At 62.3% G+C, this 20,510-nt stretch overlaps 3 protein-coding genes and 2 non-coding genes across 6 annotated transcripts; 4 read left to right on the top strand and 1 right to left on the bottom strand.

Annotated features, from left to right (window-relative positions):
- The first annotated feature begins 1,121 nt into the window (after positions 1 to 1,121).
- SHFL (shiftless antiviral inhibitor of ribosomal frameshifting) lies at positions 1,122 to 5,597 on the top strand. The gene is made up of 8 exons (XM_058525755.1): positions 1,122 to 1,214; positions 1,679 to 1,802; positions 1,990 to 2,039; positions 3,435 to 3,473; positions 3,631 to 3,780; positions 4,199 to 4,302; positions 4,410 to 4,564; positions 5,112 to 5,597. The coding sequence occupies exons 1-8, from the start codon at positions 1,194 to 1,196 to the stop codon at positions 5,333 to 5,335; spliced, it is 867 nt and encodes a 288-aa protein (XP_058381738.1). The 5' UTR covers positions 1,122 to 1,193; the 3' UTR covers positions 5,336 to 5,597.
- A 2-nt stretch (positions 5,598 to 5,599) lies between these two features.
- On the bottom strand, positions 5,600 to 8,956 carry ANGPTL6 (angiopoietin like 6). Its single transcript, XM_058525754.1, has 6 exons — positions 8,884 to 8,956; positions 8,033 to 8,624; positions 7,460 to 7,637; positions 6,718 to 6,905; positions 6,368 to 6,638; positions 5,600 to 5,809 (listed from the first exon to the last, which is right to left on the bottom strand). The coding sequence occupies exons 2-6, from the start codon at positions 8,615 to 8,617 to the stop codon at positions 5,619 to 5,621; spliced, it is 1,413 nt and encodes a 470-aa protein (XP_058381737.1). The 5' UTR covers positions 8,618 to 8,624; positions 8,884 to 8,956; the 3' UTR covers positions 5,600 to 5,618.
- Positions 8,957 to 13,575: 4,619 nt separating this feature from the next.
- On the top strand, positions 13,576 to 20,495 carry P2RY11 (purinergic receptor P2Y11). 2 transcript variants are annotated; one of them, XM_058525752.1, is made up of 14 exons: positions 13,576 to 13,651; positions 13,740 to 13,910; positions 14,390 to 14,491; positions 14,687 to 14,737; positions 14,845 to 15,015; positions 15,695 to 15,771; positions 15,945 to 16,052; positions 16,154 to 16,277; positions 16,359 to 16,437; positions 16,543 to 16,672; positions 16,751 to 16,917; positions 16,998 to 17,059; positions 18,333 to 18,348; positions 19,200 to 20,495. In XM_058525752.1, exons 1-14 carry the CDS (start codon positions 13,634 to 13,636, stop codon positions 20,297 to 20,299), a joined length of 2,376 nt encoding a protein of 791 aa, XP_058381735.1. In that variant the 5' UTR covers positions 13,576 to 13,633; the 3' UTR covers positions 20,300 to 20,495. The 2 variants fall into 2 exon arrangements, with proteins under 2 accessions (XP_058381735.1, XP_058381734.1); XM_058525751.1 differs by lacking the exons at positions 13,576 to 13,651; positions 13,740 to 13,910; positions 14,390 to 14,491; ... (8 more) ...; positions 16,998 to 17,059; positions 18,333 to 18,348 and adding an exon at positions 17,206 to 17,757.
- Positions 14,537 to 14,622, top strand: LOC131394641 (small nucleolar RNA SNORD105). The gene has a single exon (XR_009216204.1). It is a non-coding gene; the product is annotated as a small nucleolar RNA SNORD105 (small nucleolar RNA).
- Positions 15,798 to 15,877, top strand: LOC131394644 (small nucleolar RNA U105B). The gene has a single exon (XR_009216207.1). It is a non-coding gene; the product is annotated as a small nucleolar RNA U105B (small nucleolar RNA).
- Positions 20,496 to 20,510: the final 15 nt, after the last annotated feature.

Below are 20,510 nucleotides of genomic sequence, written 5' to 3'. Positions count from 1 at the left end.
GGGACATTTGGCAATGTCTGGGGACATTTTCAGTTGTCACGACTGGGGGAGGGGTGCCACTGGCATCTAGAAGGTGGAGGCCAAGGATGCTGCTACACACCCTACAGTGGCCCGGGCAGCCCCCACCACAAGGAACTATCCAGCCCAAAATGTCAACAGAGGCCAGGTTGAGAAGTCCCGGCCTAAAGCGCCAGACTCTTTCTTGATTCTGAGGGGTCTGCACGTGCTGTTTCCTTCCCTCCACTCCGTTCTTCACCTAGCCAAGACCTCGGATTTCCTCCAAGAAGCCATCGCTGACGCCCTCAGGCTGGGCCAGAGTGCCCCCTAGCTCTGTCCTCCAGCTCCCGTGCTGGGTTAGAATCGTCCTGGCCCACGGGGTTCTCAACCTTCGGGTTTGCAATGCAGATCCCCAGGAAGCCGGAGAAGCCGCATTCTGCAGGACTGCTAGGGACCAGGAATCGGTACTTTTAACAAGCACCTCCCCCTTCCCCCTACTGCCTGTCCCTTCGGACTGGCACATAGTAGGCGGCCCAGAGACTAGTTGAGTGCCTACTGCATGCCAGGCGCTCCTAAGTGCTCCACCCGGGGTCTCGAATCCTGGCGCGCGCGCACACACCCCCCCCCCCCCAGGATGTAGCCGCTCTCATCATCCCCATTTTACGGAGGAGTAAACTAAGGTTCAGGGAGGGGACGTGGCCGGGTAAGAGATCCAGAGTGAGGAAGGCGCCCAGGTTCTCATCAGCGCCTGCGTCCTGGGGGGAAGGGAGGGGAGAAGGCGATGAACGTGGGGAGCGCGAGCCTGGGGGGCCCGGAGCCTCGCCGCGGCCTTCCGATGCGGCCCCGCCCCCAGGAGGGACGTGAAGACGCGGACCCCGCGCAGCGTGGGGACATGTGACCGACTGCAGAGGCCGCGCCGCCTCCCCCGCCCGAGGTCTGCGCGCTCCGCCGCAGGGTGCAGACCCCGGCGCCCGCCTGGGTTTGGGGCGCAAGAGCAGAGGCGGAGCCGGGGCGGAGCCAGCGCGCCCGGTCGCCCCCCAGGAATCGAAAGCGAAAGAGGGGCCGGGAGGGAAGGGCGGAGCCGGCGGAGGCCCCGCCCCCTGCCCTGCGCGGCCGCTGGACCGGCGGGCGCGCCCAGGTAGCGGGCCGCTGAGCGCGCAGCGCGGACCCTCGCGGGGACCTGCGCCGCTGCCACCATGTCTCAGGAAGGTGTGGAGGTAGGACACGGCTACGGCTGGGCCGGGGGCCCGCGAGAGGCGCCGGGGAGGGGCCGGGGCGCCGAGAGGGCTTCGCAGTTCCTGGGCACTCCATCCGAAGCCCAGATCTTCCTGCGGGCTGGCGCTGGCCCCCATCGGAAAGGAGAGGGACCGCCACATCCCCCGGAGCGAAATGCGGCCTCCTCGAGGAAAAGCGGGGGCTGCAGGGTTAAGGGTCAGAAGTCAGGGGTTACCTGGCCGGCCTCCTCCCTTAGTCTGGGACGCGCGCCCCAGTCCACTCCCTCCCGCAATGGCCTGTGGAGACTTTGGCTTTTTCCAGGAAATGCCGTAGAGGGATGGAGGGGGGCGGGGGCGGACGCCAAAAGCAAGGGTCAAGTTCAGGCCGGGAAAAGGATGCCTAGAGATGGCAGAGGGGCTGCCGCTCCTCTCCTTGCCCCATCGGAGCCCCCCTGTCCACACCCCAGCTGGAGAAGAGCGTCCGGCGCCTCCGGGAGAAGTTTCACGGGAAGGTGTCCTCCAGGAAGGCGGGGACTCTGATGAGGAAATTTGGCAGCGACCACACCGGAGTGGGGCGCTCCATCGTGTACGGTGAGCGCGCGGGTCCCGGCCTGGGGCAGGGGGACTTCCACGTGGGGGAGGGAGTGTGGTCTGTGCTGATGGTAGGAGGAAGCAATGAGATCATCTCTGGGGAGGGTCTGTATTGGGGCTCTGGGGGCCCTGAAACTCCCACAGGATCCCGCCAGGGCCCTTCACCTACACTTACTCTCCCCACCAGGGGTAAAGCAGAGAGACGGACAGGAACTGAGTAATGACCTGGATACCCAGGTAAAATGCCCCCTCCCCTCAAAGGACGGGCTGACGGGGGGAGGAAGAACAGAGGGGACCCGGCCCCTCCGTGGTGGCCCCCTCTGTGCCGCAACCAGTCCACAACTTGTGGTCTAACCTCATCCACTTATTCACCTCTCAGTCGTGTGTCTGGCCAGGGAGCCTGCAAACAGTAGGCGCTCATTACATGTTGATTGTATTAAATGAGGAAGAGACACGTGAAACGAGGCAGTGAAACGAATCAGGATTAATGTCATCATAGAAGAGTCGTAGAAGTCAGGGAAGGCTTCCTGAAGGAGGTGGTGCCGGCTCTTCAAGGCTGGCAGGAGTGATCCTTGAGAAGGGGAGGGGTCGGGAAGGGTCTTCCTGGAAGAGGGAATGGCTTGAACAAAGAAACACACGAACAGGCTGGGATGAGCAGGAGATGGAGGAGGAGAGACGGGCAGAGAAGCCCATGTGTTGAATGAATGAATGAATGAATGAATGAATGAATGAAAGGCTTTGAGGCACAGGTGCAACATGACCACTTTGCCCCTTAATGGCTTTGGTGGCTGGTGGATGTGGATTTCTGCCTGAAAGGCCCAGCACAGAGTTGTTACATAGTATCATAAAGTATTGTACTATTTATATTTATGCATAAAGAGTATAATAGCCAAGAGTAGCATCGATTGAGCGCTTCCCTTGAGGCAGGACGCCAGGAATTTTACCTGTTGATTGATTTCATCGCCACAGCGACCCCATGAGACAGGTCCTGTTATTTATCGTGTCCGTTTTACAGATGAGGAAACTGAGGCACAGAGTGACGAAGTCACTCGCCAGGCTCACACAGCACGCAGGCGGCAGCTGGGATTTGAACCGCAGCCACCTAGGGTTTGAGCCTGGGCCCCGGATGCCCCTCCGTAGGGACCCAGGGGGAGTGGCTTGGCCCCCACAGCTGGAAATGATGAAGCCAGGATTGGAACCGCCGCTGTCTGAAGCCGGAGCCCGAGCCTTAGCCTCAGGCGGCATGGGCTCAGAGGGGCGGCCGGTCACAATGCCAACGAGTGTGTGGCGTTCGCCGGCAGGAAGGGGGTCTGGGCCTGTTCTGCCCAGCTCACTCGGGGATCTGAGGCAATCCCTCTCCCAGCTCCGGGCCTCAGTTTCCCCATCTGAGCAATGAGGAGAACAGGTGTGCCCATCTCTCAGGGCTGCTGTAGGATAACTGAGGTCATGCACCTGGCTCTCAATATGGGGGTGCTGCTCAACCAGCTCCTCGTGAGTTAGGAACACCTCACTGTTACGCCGCCAAGACCCTGCCCCCCCCCCCCCGCCCCCGTCCAGGAGCCCCGCCCCCAACAAAGATGACAAGAGACCTGAGCCACATCCCCAGTTTGTGCCCATGGTGTCTCCACCCAGGACCCCCCAGAGGACATGAAGCAGGACCAGGACATCCAGGTGAGTCCAGGGTGTGGGACAGGGGAGGTGGACCGGGGAGGCCATGGGGGGGGGGATGTCACAGGAGCAGGAGGGGGCGTGTCTGTAGGGAAGGGAGGGCCGACACAGGTGTATGTTGGTGAAAGACCACCCTCTGGTCCCCCCCCCAATTCTGCAGGCGGTGGCGACCTCCCTCCTGCCGCTGACAGAAGCCAACCTACGCATGTTCCAGCGCGCCCAGGAAGACCTCATCCCCGCCGTGGACCGCCAGTTCGCCTGCTCCTCCTGTGACCACGTGTGGTGGCGCCGCGTGCCCCAGCGGAAGGAGGTGATGACCCAACCCTTGACCTTGATTCTGCCCCAACTCCACTCCCGACTCCCATCCTCAGTGTTTGAACCCCTGACCTGAGAACACCAGCCCCTGAGAGCCCAACCCCTGACCTCCAGGCTCAGAGCGCAACGTCGTCTCGGACCCCAGAGCCTGACCCCTGAGCCCACAGTTTGACAGCTACCCCAGAAATCAAACCTCAACCCCAAATCTGGCTTCTGAGCCCCCTGGCCAGTGGTGTGCTTCTGGTGAATGCTCAACAACCAGCTGGTACCCCAGATGTGTAGCGTTTGCCAATTTCCATGGTGTAAATATTCCCACTGTGGCCAATATCAGGCAACAGTGTCCACCTGTGACAGCTGGCCTGTGCCAGTGTCCACCTGTGACAGCTGGCCTGTGCCCGTCTCCACGCCCCCAGGTGTCCCGGTGCAGGAAATGCCGGAGGCGCTATGACCCGGTGCCCTGTGACAAGATGTGGGGCGTGGCAGAGTTCCACTGCCCACGGTGTCGACACAAGTTCCGGTGAGGGCGCAGCCCCCCACCCCACCCTTGCCCCGCCCCGCCCCCTGCCCTGGCCCCGCCCCCGCCCAGCCCGGCTCTTGGACCCTCATGGCCCCGCCCACCCCCAGGGGCTGGGCGCAGATGGGGTCCCCGTCCCCCTGCTACGGGTGCGGCTTCCCCGTGTACCCGACACGGATCCTCCCTCCGCGCTGGGACCAGGACACGGATCGCCGCGGCACCCACACCCACTCCTGCTCGGCCGAGGACTGTTACAACCGGCGAGGTGAGCGCCCGGCGGGTCCCCGGGGCCCCACTCGGGGCAGTGTACTCGGCCTTGACTCCTGGGATGCCCATCTCTGTGGCCTTAAGGACCAAGGGCTCCGCATGCTTCTTCCACATGCCTCACGAGACCTCAGTCCCCCTGGCCACCTCATCTCCCATGGCATCAGCCCCTCCTTCCACATCTTCCATGGTCCCCCAGTCTCTGTGGCCTCTGACACCACGTCACCCAGGACCCCGTCCCTCCTAACACCACCTCCCATGGCGTCAGCCACCTTCTGTGGCCTGGGTGCCCCATGAGGCTCTGTGGCTTCACTCCAGTGGCCCACACCCCAGTGTCCCCGTGGCCTCTGCCCCTGTGGTCTCTGTGTTCTTGGCTCCTGTTTCGTCTCCTGGAGTCTCAGGTGACACGATCCCTGGGCCTCCTGTGGCTTCAACACCTGTTATTTTCACCTCGGAATTTCCTGTAGCCTCATAGCCCAGAGCCCCCCTTGTCCTTCGAGTCTCATGTGGCCTCGAGCCCCGTGACCTCAGAGCCTCTCCCTCCCCAGAGCCCCACGTCCCTGGGACGTCCTGCGCGCACCCCAAGAGCCGGAAGCAGAACCACCTCCCCAAAGTCCTGCACCCCAGCAACCCCCACATCAGCAGTGGCTCCACGGTGGCCACCTGCCTGAGCCAGGGCGGTCTCCTGGAAGACCTGGACAACCTCATCCTGGAGGACCTGAGGGAGGAGGAGGAGGAGGAAGAGGAGGAGGAGGGCGGGCACGGGGATTGACCCCTCCGGGTGCAGATGCAAACCAGACACGGTCTGTGGATCTTTTGTGTTGTTATAAAACATGAGCTCAAACCGAGATCTAAATGCCCTTGGGGAGCCATCAAGGTCTGAGACATTGGCCGGGGGATCCTGGGTCCTGTTTGCAGGGCCCCGGGGAGCAGATCCGCAGCGGAAAGGTCTGTGGGACGTGGCCCGCACTGAGCCACGAAGGAGGCGTGGCCAGGACAACCTGGGCTCCTGCGGACCCACATCCCTGGGATCTGGGGGACAGGTGGACCGATGGTCACAGTCTCAGGGGCCGGATCAGCATGGCAGCCTTCTTGAGAGAGTAAGCCCCACCACGAAACTCGGCCCAGTAGACACCGTCCTGGTAGCGGCTGCGATAGTGGCCACCTCGGTGCCAGACACCGTTGAGGTTGGAGTGGGCACAGGCATGGTACCACCAGCCTCCCCGCTGGTACAGGGCGCAGTTACCTGAGGAGAGAGAGAGTCCATGTCCTCTCACCAGAAGAAAAGCCCTTACCGGCACCTCACTGGTACAAGGCTTTTGCCAGGCATTCCCCTGGCCATTCCTATTCTTATTGAATATAAGCCCTGATCTTCTATCTCCTCACCAGAATAAGAGCCCTGGCCCTCACTTTCTTTTTCAGAGTAATAGTCTTAATTCCTTCCCTATCTCCTTACCAAAGTACAAGTCACACCTTTCCCACCCTTTCTGCTAACTAAGAGCTCTACCTTTCATTCCTTTATCAGGGAAAAAAAATCTTCTCTATTTCCTCTTTAGAATAAGAGTCCTAGCTCTCACCCCCTGCCTTTCACCAGAACAGGAATCCTGACTCTTGAAAAGGAATTGCTTTGTTAGAGAAGGAATCTGGGCTCCCTGTCCCCTCACCAGAATAAAAGGCTTGTCCTCTGTTCTCATGTTTACCCTGATCATTACCAGAGGGAAGTCTTACCCCACTCCCCTTCATTCCCTCACTAGGAGTCCCACCTCCCCTGTCCCCTCTCCACCAGAATAAAAGCTCTCCTTACCAGAATAGGAGTCTCGGTCCCTATCCACGGTGCTGAAAGGCTTGTCATTGTGCCAGGAAAGAGAGTCTCCAGCATCTCCGTGGTACTGGCCAAGCCGGAGACGGTAGTGGTCGCTCTCAGGCTCCAGGGAGAAACCATCATAGTGGGCGCGGGCCCCACGGCCCCCCCAGTCCTCCAGGAGCACCAGTAGCTCGTGGTCCCCACGGCTGGTCAGCTGATGCACAGGTTCCAGACCCAGCCAGTATTCCCCATCAGGCTGTCCAAAGCCCACCTGGCAGGACAGGAAAGTCACGTGGTCAGAAGCGGGTCCCCTCCACTGCCCAGCCCTGCCCCTGCCCACCTGTGCCCACCTTGTAGTGCTGCCAGGTAGTGAAGAAGTTGACAGAACCATCTTGTCGCCTCTGGATCACAGTCCAGCCTCCACCCTCCAGCTGTTGCTCACACCATGCCGACACCACATGCCGGCCTAGTCGCAGCTCATACACTCCGTTCCGCTCATGGCCTGCCCTGTGGGCCTCCGCACAATCCCGCCACGGGCCTGTGGGCACAGAGATATCGGGGAGGCACAGCCTGGACCAACCACCCCTTACTGGAGTAAGAGTCCTGATTCTCACTGGTCCCCTCACCAGAGTAGCAGTCCTGCCTCTCCCATCCCCTCACCAGAATAAGAGCCACAATACTCATTTCCTTGCCTGAAGACTCTAAGTCACTCTTCCCTCACGAGAGCAAATGTGGAGCCTGGAGCTCTTAAATCCTGGTTCTATGGTCTCTTTACCAGAATAGAAGTCCTGAACATGGCACTCTAAACCAGCTCAAATTCTCACCAAAGTAGCAGTCCTAAATTCCCTGCCCCCTCATCAAAGTAAGAGTACCTCCTCTCCTATTTTCATGCCATAGTAAGAATTTTGGTCTTTTATCAGAATAAGAGCCATATCTCCTTGTTCCATCACCAGATTAAAAGCATCATTTCCTCCAATCCCCTCACCATGAGAGGAATCTGCCATTAAAATCCTGGCTCCTCTTTTCCCCTACTCATGCTGCACTGAGCATCCTCTGGCTCCTACACCCCCAACAGCCCTGCCCTCATCTTACCCGCTGGCTTGGTGGGGACAGCAGGGTACCCTGCAGGCATGGGAGAGGCCAAGGGCCCCTGCTGTCTCAGGGTCTGTTCTTTTTGGGGCTCTGGGGCTCGCTGTAGCCTCCTGCTGGTGTCATCGGTGCCACCCACCAGACTGACTGGAACCACAGGCACCAGGGGCGGTGGCAGGACCTGGGGTGACCAAGAGAGTCAGATGTGACTGCACTAACCACCAGCCCAGGAGTCCCCGGGCTCCTAAGTCTCACAGCACCCCGATGGGTAGGAGATCAGCAATACAGGGTCTATATGTATATTACGTAACACCCCGATCACGTGGGTCATTGGTGTTGATCTACATAGTAATATGCTTGATCGCAGGATCCTAGGAATATTCATATTAAGCGGATAAGTAAAGTCTTTTAAGTAGCCACCAGTCGCGTTTGAACGCAAATGGGTTACAGGAGGAGAGCAGGAATCCAGTGTGGGGAGCTTTTGGGGTTTCGGAACTGCGGTTAAGAGGCGATGGGTGACAGGAGGCCCGTGTGCCGGACGGGAAGCGGTGCGACTCCGGGGGGCTTCGGGGTTACCTGCTGCTGTCCGCCCGCGCCCCCCGGGCACAGGCGCTCCAGGCGGGCGATCAGGCCGCTCTGCTGGCTCACCAGCTGCGCCAGCTCGCGGAACTTGACGTCCAGCTGGTGGAAGCGGGCGGCGGCGCGCTGCGCCTCGGCCGACGCGTTGAGCACGCGCTCCCCGAGCAGCGCCAGCGCGGCGGCGGGCTCCGCCCCCGGGCCCGGCCCCGCCCCCGGGCCCGCCTCGTGCTGCAGCTGCGCGCGCAGCTGGCCCAGGCGCGCGCTCAGGCCGCGGCTCTCCTTGCGCAGCGCGCGCACCTCGCCGGCCACGGCGCCGTCGGCCGCCGCCAGGCGCTGGAGTTCGCGCAGCAGCGCCTCGTGGCGGCTCAGGCGCATGCGCAGCGCCGCCACCTCGCTGGCGTTGGCGGCCTCGGGCGCCGGGCGCGCGCCCGCGGGGCCGCTCCAGCACACAGCGCCCGTGAACTTCTGCTGCGGCAGCACGAAGGTGTAGGTGCAGCGCGGCGCGCCCGCGCGCGCCCACCACGCGCCCAGCAGCAGCAGCAGCAGCAGCAGCTGCAGCGCGCGCAGCCGCGGCGCCCACATGCTGGACCTGCAGCAGAGGGCGAACGGGAAGGCGCGGGGACCCTGGAAGCCAGACCCCGCCCAAGCCAGCTGCTCCCCCGCGGAAGGCGCGTGTCTACACCTGCGGGGCTCCAGGCCCACACACGCTCGCCTCCATCCCTTCCCCACCCCCCGAGGCTGGAGACACCCCAGTGGGATCCCACCCTGGCCGTTCCGCTGAGTTCCAGGCGCCCTGCGGGACTGCATGTCTCGTGCGTTCTTGCAACAAGCATGCATTGAGTGCTTACTGTGTGCCGGCCTCGGTTCTAGGCGCTGGGGATACAGTCGGGAACAAAACACAAAAATCCGTGCCCTGGTGGGCGAGGAACAAAATAAATAAGATTAGAATTAATATGAGGGTATGGTGCTCAGTGCTAAAGAAAACAGTAACGGCAGAGAGACATGGGCCTCCGTGCAGGGGCAATTTGAGAGGAGGGAAGACCTCCTGGAGGAGGTGAGGGAGGGAATCATGGGGGTGTCTGGTGGAGAAGAGCCTCCCCAGCAGAGAGAACAGCAAGTGCAAAGGCCCTGAGGCTGGACCATGCCTGATGTATTAAAGGAACCTCAGGGAGGCTGGGGGGGGGGGGGCGGGACGGGACGACGGGTGGGAGGGAGTGAGGGGGGGTGAGGGGCAAGTCTCACTAACTCAGTCTAGTAGTGGACACCCCATCTCTCATGTCCGCAGACCAAAACCCCAGAGTCATCCATGTCTCCTCTTTCTTCACAGCAGATCCAACCTATCAGCCAGGCCTGTCTGTTCTTCTGTTTAGACCCTGAATTGCTCCATGTCCCCCCATCCTCTCCTCCTCCCATGATCAAGACACCATCTGGATTTCCTTACAGCAGCTGCCTCACAGGTCTCCAGTCTCCCATCCTCAGCCTCTGGTCTGTTCCCCCCCAGCAGCCAGAGGATGCCTGTGAACACCCAAGTAGGTCACGTCCCTCCTCTGCTCAGAACCTCCATGGCTCCCAGTCACTCAGAGGAAAAGATCAAGGCCTCCCCGCAGCCCCCATGGCCCTGCATGCTCTGCCTTGTCCCCTCGCTGCCCTCACCTCTTTCCTCACTCTGCACACTGGCCTCCTTGCTATGCAGGGATCTTCTAGCCTCAGGGCCTTTGCACGAGCTGTTTCCTCAGCCTGGAACATTCTTCACTAAATTTTAACATGGCTCCCTTTCTCTCTCTGCTTATTCAGGTCTCAGGTGAGCTGTCTCCGCAGATGCCCTCCCTGACTACCCCACTTAGAGCCACCCCTCCCAGGCACCCCCTGTCCAGTGTGTCTTTTCCATTTTAGCATTGATTGCTCTGAAGTCGCCTCATTTATTTGCCATTGTTTATGATCTGAATTCCTCCAGCGAAATATCAGCTCCCAGAGGCCGAGTCTGGGTTTTTTAACTGCTTTGTCCCCAGCGCCTGAAACAGTGCTGGGGCCACTCACACCCCCCCACAACACCCACATGGCCCAGGTCTGCATGCCCCCCCGGCTGTTCCCTGGCTCCCACAGGTGAGCTCCGACAAGGGTCTTCGCCCGAGGGTGTGTCTTTGTGGTCCCCTCGCCCCGGCCCTGCAGGGCCCACACACAGGCCCCCACTGCTTTCCTTCCTGCAGTTCACACACTCACAGCCTCTCAGACGGGGACACACATGCCTCCCGAGTGCACTTGCCGACACTCAGAGCACGATTCACGGGTCCACACGTCACCCTGTCTACACCAAGTTCCACGATGTCCAAACCCACACAGGCTCGTGTCCTGTGGTCTTCATCGTCACACACACGGCCTCGTTCACACATTCAACAAACACTCCTTGAGCCCCTATGGTGTGCGAGGAGCTGTTCCAGGCGACGGGGACACAGCCGCGACCAACACAGACAGAATCCCTGCCCTCATGGAGCCGACATTCCTAGTTTGGAAAACACAGTGGGTAGGTCAGCGCTTAGGAGAAAATTCCAGCAGGGAAGGAGACAGGAGTCCTGGGCTGCGGGTGGTGGACGCATTTTAAATAGATGAGTTAGGCCTCACTGAGAAGATGACACTTGAGTGAAGACCTGAAGGAAGAGAGAGAAGGGGAAGAGCATTTCAGGCAGAGGGAATAGCAAGTGCAAAGGCCCTGAGGTCGGAGTTTGCTTGATATGTCCAAGGAACAGCAGGGAGGCGTGTGAGGCTGGAACAGAGTGGGCGAGGGGGACAGCACAAGGAGGAGAGGCAGGGAGGGGATGGGGCAAAGCATGCAGGGCCTTGTGGGCATCAGGGTTTTACTCATGTGGGAGGCAGGGAGAGTTCGGAGCTGCAGAAAGGCATATTTGTGACTGTACTTGCACACCCAAGGGCAGAGCAGGGTCCTCTCCTTGCCCACTCCTGAAGACACCAGGTCCCCCACAACAGGGATGGACTAAACCCTGGAGGTAGGGGGCACGTAACACCCACTGCCTTCCGCGATCTCAGCCTGGGGTGAGGAGGAGGCCTGGGGAGCCCCCTAGCCAAGTCAGGGCCGGGTCTCCCAACAGACAGAATCAGCTTTCCCCTGCCCTCCCACCCCCCTGCCCTCTCACCTCTCACGACCAAGCTCCTGAGTCCAGCGAGGCTCAGAGCAGGCACAAGAAGTCCGAGGAGGAGCCAAGGGTCCAGCAGGGCCTCTGAGCTGGAGATGGGGAGAGGCCGGTGGGAGAGCAGAAGGGAGGAGGCGTGGGAACCACCCCTGCCCCCCAGAGCCTGGGGCTAGAGCCTGGATGCTCAGCCCAGGATCCCCAATTGTAAATATTTAGCATTTCCCGCATGAGAACTGAGGCAGAATTGCCAGACCCCCTTGCCCAGGCCAGCAGAGCCTGATAACGCAGGTCAGTGCCCCGGATGTTCCCCCACAGAGGAGCACAGAGCGTGGGAGGCTGCAGGCCCCAGGAGGCCAGGGGGGATCCCAGCCTGAGACCCAAACACACAGAGAACAATGGCGAACACCAGCCGCACCTACTGTGTGTCAAATATGACTCTAAACTCAACACCTTTTATCTTGTTTAATCCTTGCAGCCTGAGCTGGCTTCTGGATGGAGCCTCATTTTACAGCAGGGAAAACTGAGCCTCAGAGAGGGTGAGCGATTTGCCCGTGGTCACACAGCCAGAAAGGGTCGGCAGTGGAATTCAGCCCAGGTAGCTTGGCTCCAGAACTCACACACATACAGCACAACAGTCACACCCCGCCGTGTGCGCCTAACAGTGCAGACACAAAGACACACAGACGGACACCCGATGAGCCATGCAAACCACTGCACACAGCTGCCGAGACAGATGGAATCTGCCAGGATTTGCCTGGCTGGCACGTGCACGTCTAAAGACACAACTGGAAATAACACAGATTCGGGCAGGAACTGTGTGTGCAAAATCTGGTCACGCACACACACATACGCCACGACTTAAAAGAAAATAAGCCTGCGGTCTGAGTGTGTCTGTATCTGTGTGTCAGACGCATACACAGCCAGGTAGCCGTGGTCACGCACTGGCAAGACAGAGACACAAACCAGGGACACCACAAGACCCTGACACTGCCTGCCTGCCACAGCGTGCATGCTTCCATCTGTCTCCCTCCACACTGTCACATCCTCACACAGCTCAAGTCACGCAGAGGCAAAAACAGGCAGAAGTAACCATACAGTCGTTTTGAGGAGTTATAAAGCGACTCACGTAGACCCCGGAGCCCAGAGACCTGTCCGAAGGCTTCCTCGACCAGCAGACACACTCTGGGGGAGCAGTCTCCTTCCTCCGGTTCCTACCGTCCTGAACCCGTAACCCGAGTGGACTCCCGGGCTGAGAGAGGAAATGGTCGGCCCAGATCTGAGAGAGGCTGCCAGGCTGGGCTCCCGGCCTGGGCTGGGGCCCCCCACACTGGGCCCCTTGGCCCCCCACCCGCAGCCCCCTCCGGCTTCCCCCATTGGCAGCAGAGAGTGAAGAAACCTCCTAAGTCAACAGAGAGGGGCTGACAGAAGGGAGAGAGAGTCGGAGAGACAGAGAAGGAGAGAGACGTGGGGGAGATGGGGAGAGACGTGGGCAGCCAGGGAGAGAGACAAGAAGAGAGAAATGGAGATAGAGACAGAGACAGGGAGAGGAGAACGATGCAAACTTACAGGGGATGAAAGAGGCAACTGATGGCAGAGACAAAGTTGGGGGAGAGGGAGGCAGAGACCGAGAAGACGGGGATGCAGCGGGCTGGGGGGGGGGGACAGACTGGGGTGGGGGGAGGAGAAAGAATTGGGGAAGGGAAGCAGATGGGGGAGGGGAGGCAGATGGCAGAAGGTATCAGATGGGACAGGGAGAGAGATGTTGGGGGGCGTCCCATCTCCCCACCCCAACGTTCTGAAAAGAAGCCAGAGGCTGAGGCCAAGATTGAGGCTTTGAGCGGAAACTAGGAGGGGGTGAATTATGCACAAAGCGCCCGCCTTGCCCTGAGTTTCCAGAAGGTGATGTGGAGTTTCCATCCCTCAGCCCGTCCGCAGACAGGGCCCTCTGGGAGGACAGCTGGCCCTCAGTAGCTGGAGGCCCAGATGGGTAACTGCCACGTGCTGCCCCCTTCTCTGGTTGCTCCCCAAGAGCCTGGTGCCAGGGTGCCGAGCACTGTGCATGCATCATCTCTCTTAATTCGCGGGTCGGGGGGGAAGCGATTATCATCCTCACTTTAGGAGCCTCGGAATGGAGAAAATGGCTCTCAAAATGGCACAGCTGGTAGAAATGGCGAGGGCGGGATTCGAACCCGCGGTTCATTTCTCCGAAGCCCGCGCGGGCTCCCTGTACCGCGCGGCCCCGCCCCGGTTTCCATAGAAACAGGCACCGGGTGTCTCCATAGCAACCCTTCCGCTGATTTCCCGCCCCCGGCCGCCCGCCACCTGGTGCGCATGCTCGCCTGAGACGTCATCACGCAGCGCCCCTTGGAAGACGCACCCTGCCTGCGCCGGAAGTGAGCGGTGCGGCGCCGGAAGTGGTCTGTAGAGGCGGCCTCGTGGAGAAGACGGCGACATGGGGCAGTCGGGGAGGGTGAGGCGCGGCGGCCGGGGAGGCGGGCAGCGCGGGCGGGAGTCCGGCGGAGGCCGCGGTGCTCACGGTCCGCCTCTCGCCCCCGCAGTCCCGGCACCAGAAGCGCGCGCGCGCCCAGGCGCAGCTCCGCAACCTCGAGGCCTACGCCGCGCAGCCGCACTCGTTCGTGTTCGCCCGGGGTCGCGCGGGTCGCGGCGTCCGGCAGCTCAGCCTGGACTTGCGGCGCGTCATGGAGCCCCTCACCGCCACCCGCCTGCAGGTCTGCACCACCCGGCCCGCCTCCCCCCGCCCTGGGCCCCGTGTCCGCGGCCGCGGGGCTGGCTCCAAGCGCGGAACCGCGCCAGGCCTTGTCTGCCTGGCTGGAGAAGGGGACCCTTCTGGGGACCGGCGTCCCTGTTGTCTGGGCTTCGCGCGCTGCAGCGAGGGCGCGCACATGAACGCGCTCAGCCTCGGGCTTGGCCGGGTGCCTGAGGCCGGTGGTTAAGCTGGGTTGGAAACTTGGCTGCTCTCAAAGGCCTGGAGCAAGTTACTTAACCTCGCTGGGCCTCTGTTGGCTCATCTGCAAAATGGGGCGATGCCCTGTAAGCAGGGGACACAGGCGGTGCTCGAGTTCAAGTCTGATTGGCTCTAGAGGCCGAGAGATTAGACGCAAGAAGGGACCTAAAAGCTTAAGGTTATAGTCTTTGTTGGATAAGGGGATGTCTGTGATTTTTCTTCTTTTATTTTTGTTACTTCCAGATACGAAAGAAAAACTCTCTGAAGGATTGTGTGGCAGTGGCTGGGCCTCTTGGCGTCACACATTTCCTGATCTTGAGCAAAACGGAGACCAACATCTATTTTGTGAGTGAATGCCTGCGCCCCTAACCTCCCCCGCGCCCCTGTCCTGCCCCAGCTCTCATGATGAACCCATGTGCCTCTGACCCCTCGTGATTCTGGCTTCAAAGTAAACGCTCTGAAGAGATGGGTAGAGGTTCCCACTCCCCCTGGTCCCTAGCTGGAGACCTCCATCCTCACCAATTCTTCCTTCTCCTGTAGAAGCTGATGCGCCTCCCAGGAGGCCCCACCTTGACCTTCCGGATCAACCAGGTAAGGATGGGAGGTGGTGTGAGGGCTGTGTGGGGCAGGAGCTGGGTCTGGGGGTGGCACCAGCCACATGTGGTTGGCTGTCACCCACTCATCACCCTGCTGTGCAGTACACACTGGTGCGTGATGTGGTCTCCTCGCTGCGCCGGCACCGCATGCACGAGCAGCAGTTCGCCCACCCGCCCCTTCTCGTGCTCAACAGCTTTGGTCCCCACGGCATGCACGTGAAGCTCATGGCTACCATGTTTCAGAACCTGTTTCCTTCCATCAACGTGCACAAGGTGGGTTGGGCCTGGCGTGGTGGCTGGTGAGGGTGGGTGGGGCAGGCAGCAGGTACCACACACGGGCCTTTGGGGTGATTGCTCAGTCCTCGCCTCCCGGCACTGAGGCTGAGGGCTCTGGCCCCTGAGGTCACATCTCCCTCGTGTTCTGTGACATTGGGCAAGAGACTCCCCTGTGAGCTGCTTTCCCATCTAGCAGGTGGATAACGACACCGCCACCGGTGCTGTATTTCCTGGGTGTGCACTGAGGACTGTCTGAGCAGTGTAGCCTGTCCTTACGGCTCCATTGTAAGGAGAGGAAAACAGGCTGGCAGAGGTGAAGGCACTAGTTTAAAGGTAGATACAAGGAAGCAGGACTGGATGTTTTCATTTCTCTGGCTCCAGAGCCCAGCTCCTAAGCCCTGGCACCAGCAGGTTTCAACTATGGTTTGTGAGATGCCAGTCGTCAGAGCCTGGTGCGGGCGGCCTCAGTGGGCCTCAGACCCAGGGTTGTAGCCAGTGCCCCAGGCAGTCCATGGGCACTGCTTGCAGCCCCCTCCATCCCCACGCTGCTAGCAGCACCCCACTCACACTGGCTAAGATTTCTGGAGTATGGCCAGGGTACAGCATGGGCTGCAGCATGCAGTGAGGCCCGTGGGCAGCTCACGAGGCGCCGTGTCCCCTGTTCTGTCCCGTCCAGGTGAACCTGAACACCATCAAACGTTGCCTTCTCATCAACTACAACCCCGACTCCCAGGAGCTGGATTTCCGCCACTAGTGAGTACTCCGGGGTCGGGGGTGGCCTCCGTGCGGCTGATGACAACGCTGCTGCTGAGACTCTGTGATTGGTCAGTCTCAAAGTAAACGCTCTGACGCACGGTGGATAGGGTAGGGGGTAGAGCCGATGCCGTGACCCCTAACCCGCCTCCTTGCCCGCTCCGGCCCCACAGTAGCATCAAAGTCGTCCCCGTGGGCGCGAGTCGTGGGATGAAGAAGCTTCTCCAGGAGAAGTTCCCCAACATGAGCCGCCTGCAGGACATCAGCGAGCTGTTGGCCACGTGAGGAGGGCGCGGGGCGGGAGACCACCCCCGTCCAGGGGACCCCAGAGCTGTCTCGGGAGCCCAGGGTCCCCTGCTGAGCCCATGTGTCCCCCGCACAGGGGCGCGGGGCTGTCAGAGAGCGAGGGGGAGCCCGACGGCGAGCACAACATCACGGAGCTGCCGCAGGCCGTGGCGGGGCGCGGCAACATGCGGGCCCAGCAGAGCGCCGTGCGGCTCACCGAGGTGAGGCCCGGGGGCAGGGCTGGCTTCCCGTGGCAGCCCCCAGCTCCGAGGAAGGACTGACCCTTCCCCGTGTCCCTCCAGATCGGGCCTCGGATGACGCTGCAGCTCATCAAGATCCAGGAAGGCGTCGGGGAGGGGAATGTGCTGTTTCACAGTTTTGGTGAGGACGGGACGGGCCGGCGCGGGGCTGGCGTCTGAGGCCCTCAGGTGGGTCACAAGGTGCAGCAGGCTCACCCGGGGCTTGGGGACCGTCTCTTCTGCTCAGTGCACAAGACAGAGGAGGAGCTGCAGGCCATCCTGGCGGCCAAGGAGGAGAAGCTGCGGCTCAAGGCCCAGAGGCGGGATCAGCAGGCCCACGACGTCCAGCGCAAGCGGGAGCAGCGCGAGGCCCACAAGTGAGCGGCTGCCGGCCGGGTGGCTGAGGTGCGGCCCGGGGTGCAGGCTGCGCGCTGACCGCTGCCCCTCTCCTCCAGGAGGAAGAGCCTGGCAGGCATGAAGCGGGCACGGGCAGGGGCCGACGGGGACAGTGACGCCGAGGACCCCGGGGCCCCCGCGGAGGAAGGAGGGGCCGGCCAGCAGGAGGAGGAGGAGGATGAAGCGGAGTATTTTCGCCAGGCAGTCGGCGAGGAGCCTGATGAGGGTGTGTGACGGGTGGATGTGGCTGGGCACCGCGGGCCCGTCCCTGTGCCCTGGCGGCCCTGACTCGCTCTCTCCCCACAGACATGTTTCCGAAGGCGGCCAAGCGGAGACGGCCCACCGGGCCCCCAGGCAAGAAGCAGCGAGTCAAGGAGCGGAGGCCGGACCGGGGCAGTGACCAGAGGCCGCCAAAGGCCAGGGGCGGGCCCCGGGGGCCCCAGGCCAAGCTGGGACCCAGAGGGGCTGCCCGGGACCGTGGGCGAGGCCGAGCACGGCCACCCAGGAGAGTGGCCTGAGCCCGAGCCGCGGGTGGAACGCCCCAGATTGGGGCCTGAGGGACGCTCCCTGGGTTCCCCGGGCCTCCAGGTGCGGCCCTCAGTTTCCTTTCATAAAGGAGCTGTTTCCCCACCCCCCACTAATAAATGACTGCTTTCCCGTGAGCTGAGTCTGTGTTGGGGATGGGTCAGCGGGAGCCTCATGGTGCGGAGCCCAGACAGCCCTGGGCCCACAGCCCCCGGGTTTGGATCTGGTTTCTGTCCCAAAGCTGGGCGCTTCCCCCCCCCACCCGGGGCAGGGCCTGGTTTAAGGTGCGGGCAATGGGCTGCGGGGCCGCAGGGTCCCAGGCCCATCCCCAGCCTCCCCTGGCCTGAGCGGGCTGAGTGCAATGAGGAAGGAAGCCTGGGGGAAGTGCGGCTGGTGCTCTGACTGGCTCCGCCGGCTGAGGTCAGAGCTGCTGGGGCAGGGTGGGGCCGGGCGCGTCGCCTGTCCCGGGGGAGGGGCCTGGCAGAGCGTGGGCAGTGGCCACAGAGGCAGGGCATGCAGGCCATGGCCGCCACCGTCCCAGGTGAGGAGCAGGCGCTGCTGGGTTGGGTGAGATCCAGTGCCCTGGGTCCTGCAGTTCAGCCAGGGGTTGGGGGGTCGGGGGAGGCTTGAGGGGGCCGGCGCCCAGGAGGAGGGGACATGGGTGAAAACTCACGTCTGGATGGGGACCAGAGCCCCAGAGCAGAGGGGATGGGGGTGAGGCGGGGCTGGAAGCAATCTGCAGCAGAGAAGGGGTGCGTGCACCTTGCACGGAGCTGGCAGCCAGCCTGCTGGACAGACCGGGAAGAGGCCATTCCTCAGATTAGAAAGCTGAGGCTGAGTGGGGGCTGTGAGGGAATTGTCTGCAGGGCTCTGCTCTCGCCCACGCTGGTGTGTCCCAGGCACTGGGGAGCCGGTAGCAGGGCACTGCCTGCCCTCAGGAGGGGACATTCTCCTTGGGATTTTCCTCAGGGTGATCAGATGGAAATAGGCTATGGAGAAAAAATATGCAGGCAAAGCGACTTGGAGGGGCCGAGGGGTGCAGTCGAAATTTTCAGGCGGTCAGAGCGGGCTTCTTAGGACCAGAGACAGGAAAAAGGTGACAGAGTCTTAAGGTAGTGGCAGGTTGACTCTGGCAAGGGGAGCAGGCAATGCAAAGGCCCTGAGGCAGATATGCCTTAAGAAACAGCCAGGAAGGCAGTGTGGGAAGAACTGTAGAGAATGAGTCACCAGGAGCTGGAGAGGATGAGAGCATGTGGGGGGTGGGGGTAGCTCCTGCAGGGCCTGGTGGTCAGAGGTGAGCTCTGAGTTTTCCTCCCAGCGAGGAGGGAGCCGTGGGGGCCTGTGAGCAGAGGAATGTGACCAGAGTTAGGCGCTCACACCAGAGTCAGGCGCTCACAGGCGCCTTCTGGAGGCTGTGGGGAGAACAGACTGGGGTGAGGGTGGGAGCAGGGAGACGAGGCCGGGGCAACTGTGCGGGTCCAGGCGGGAGGTGGTGGGGGCTGGATTTTGATGGAACCAAGGGGGTGACAGAGTCTGAGGGAGGAGGCAGTGAGACTTGCTGGTGGAGACCTGGAAGAGGACTGTAGTGGGGTCGGGGACCCCCCCTGGGCTCCCACTCCTTGAGGACCGTAGTGGGGTCGGGGACCCCCCTGGGCTCCCACTCCTTCACGTGCATCCTGTGAAGGCAGTGACCCCCCGCCCCCGTTCTTGCCCCAACTGGTTCCTCGGGGCCCAGGACCCAGAGAGAGCCTAGAAAACAGCTGGGTGACGGCCTCTGGCTTCTGACCTTTCTGGGCCTGATTCCCCCTAAAAAGGAGCCAGGGCTGGTGCCCCCTCCTGGGTGTGGCAGGGACTCAGGGAACATAGGCACCCAAAGGGCTCAGCATGCAGAGGTCTATGGGGCCACAGTGACACGGCTCCAGAGGCAGCGAGACAGCGCGTTGAGGAGGGACAGGGCTCGCTCAGTGACACCCTCTGCCGTAGGCGCCACACCCTGCCCAGCCAACTTCTCGGCGGCCGCTGCCCGCATCCTCAACAGCTTCCAGGAGGACTTTCTGTGGCCCCTGCTGGTGGCCGAGTTCCTGGTGGCCGTGGCCGGCAACGGCCTGGCCCTCTACCGCTTCGGCACCCGGGAGCAGCGCCCGTGGCACCCGGCCGTGGTCTTCTCGGCGCAGCTGGCCGTCAGCGACCTGCTGTACGCGCTGACGCTGCCCCCGCTGGCCGCCTACTTCTACCCGCCCAAACACTGGCGCTACGGCGAGGCCGCGTGCCGCCTGGAGCGCTTCCTCTTCATCTGCAACCTGCTGGGCAGCGTCATCTTCATCGCCTGCATCAGCCTCAACCGCTACCTGGGCGTCGTGCACCCCTTCTTCACCCGCAGCCACCTGCGGCCCAAGCACGCGTGGGCCATCAGCGCCGCGGGCTGGGCGCTGGCGGCCCTGCTGGCCGCCCCCACGCTCGGCTTCTCGCACCTGAAGAGGCCCCAGCAGGAAGGCAGGTGCGCCGTGGAGAGGCCCGGGGCCTGCATCAAGTGCCTGGGGACGGCGGATGACAGCCAGCTCGAGGCCTACAGAGTCTACATCCTGGTGGTGGCAGCCCTGGGCTGCGCCCTGCCGCTGTTGCTCACACTGGCGGCCTACGGCGCCCTCGGGCGGGCCGTGCTGCGCAGCCCCGGCATGACGGCGGCCGAGAAGCTGCACGTGGCCATGCTGGTGGCCAGCGGCGTGGCCCTCTACGCCAGTTCCTACGTGCCCTACTACGTGACACAGGTGCTCAACGTGCACGCCCGGCAGCGCTGGATCACCGGCTGCCCCAGCTTCGCGGACGCGGCCCAGGCCGAGAAGGCGCTGGACCTGGGGTCCTACGTGAGCTACCAGGTCATGCGCGGCCTCATGCCCCTGGCCATCTGCATCCACCCGCTGCTCTACATGGCCGTGGCACCCAGCCTGGGCTGCCGCCGCCACGGCTGCCTCGGCTGCGGGGGGGGCCGGACCCCAGAGGACACTGAGAGCTCCGGCCAAGGCCTGGCCCTCAAGCCCACAGCCACCCCCAGAACCCCGGGGCCCCAGTCCCCTGAGCCGTGACCTGGCCTATCCCGGGCCTCCTCCTCGCCACAAGGTGCTGGGACACGGCAGCAGAACGGGGACCGAGAGCACAGCAGGCCCCAGGCCCCGAGCCACCACTTCCTCCCCCGAAGAAAGGCCTGTGGTGGGATGAGCAGAGCGCACCCGGGCCAGCAGGGCGGGAATTTCTGTCCACAGCAATCACCCGGGGGCGGGGGCGGGGGGTGGGGGC

This window comes from Diceros bicornis, chromosome 30 (assembly GCF_020826845.1).
Source record: "Diceros bicornis minor isolate mBicDic1 chromosome 30, mDicBic1.mat.cur, whole genome shotgun sequence".
NCBI classification, from domain to species: Eukaryota; Metazoa; Chordata; class Mammalia; order Perissodactyla; family Rhinocerotidae; genus Diceros; species Diceros bicornis.
Note: the sequence above shows the minus strand (reverse complement) of the source record. Positions and strands in the feature narration are given on the sequence as shown.

What these genes read in the sequence shown, in the direction of transcription:
- P2RY11 (XM_058525752.1), top strand. An exon ending in GAGCTGGATTTCCGCCACTA is followed by an intron (nt 15,772 to 15,944) that starts GTGAGTACTCCG and finishes CCGGCCCCACAG; the next exon opens with TAGCATCAAAGTCGTCCCCG. An exon ending in GCGCCGTGCGGCTCACCGAG is followed by an intron (nt 16,278 to 16,358) that starts GTGAGGCCCGGG and finishes GTGTCCCTCCAG; the next exon opens with ATCGGGCCTCGGATGACGCT.
- ANGPTL6 (XM_058525754.1), bottom strand. Translation starts at nt 8,617, where the DNA reads ATGTGGGCGCCGCGGCTGCGCGCGCTGCAGCTGCTGCTGCTGCTGCTG. An exon ending in TGTCCCCACCAAGCCAGCGG is followed by an intron (nt 6,906 to 7,459) that starts GTAAGATGAGGG and finishes CTGTGCCCACAG; the next exon opens with GCCCGTGGCGGGATTGTGCG. An exon ending in GGACCGAGACTCCTATTCTG is followed by an intron (nt 5,810 to 6,367) that starts GTAAGGAGAGCT and finishes CTCTCTCCTCAG; the next exon opens with GTAACTGCGCCCTGTACCAG.
- SHFL (XM_058525755.1), top strand. Translation starts at nt 1,194, where the DNA reads ATGTCTCAGGAAGGTGTGGAG. An exon ending in GTAATGACCTGGATACCCAG is followed by an intron (nt 2,040 to 3,434) that starts GTAAAATGCCCC and finishes GTCTCCACCCAG; the next exon opens with GACCCCCCAGAGGACATGAA. An exon ending in CGGTGTCGACACAAGTTCCG is followed by an intron (nt 4,303 to 4,409) that starts GTGAGGGCGCAG and finishes GCCCACCCCCAG; the next exon opens with GGGCTGGGCGCAGATGGGGT.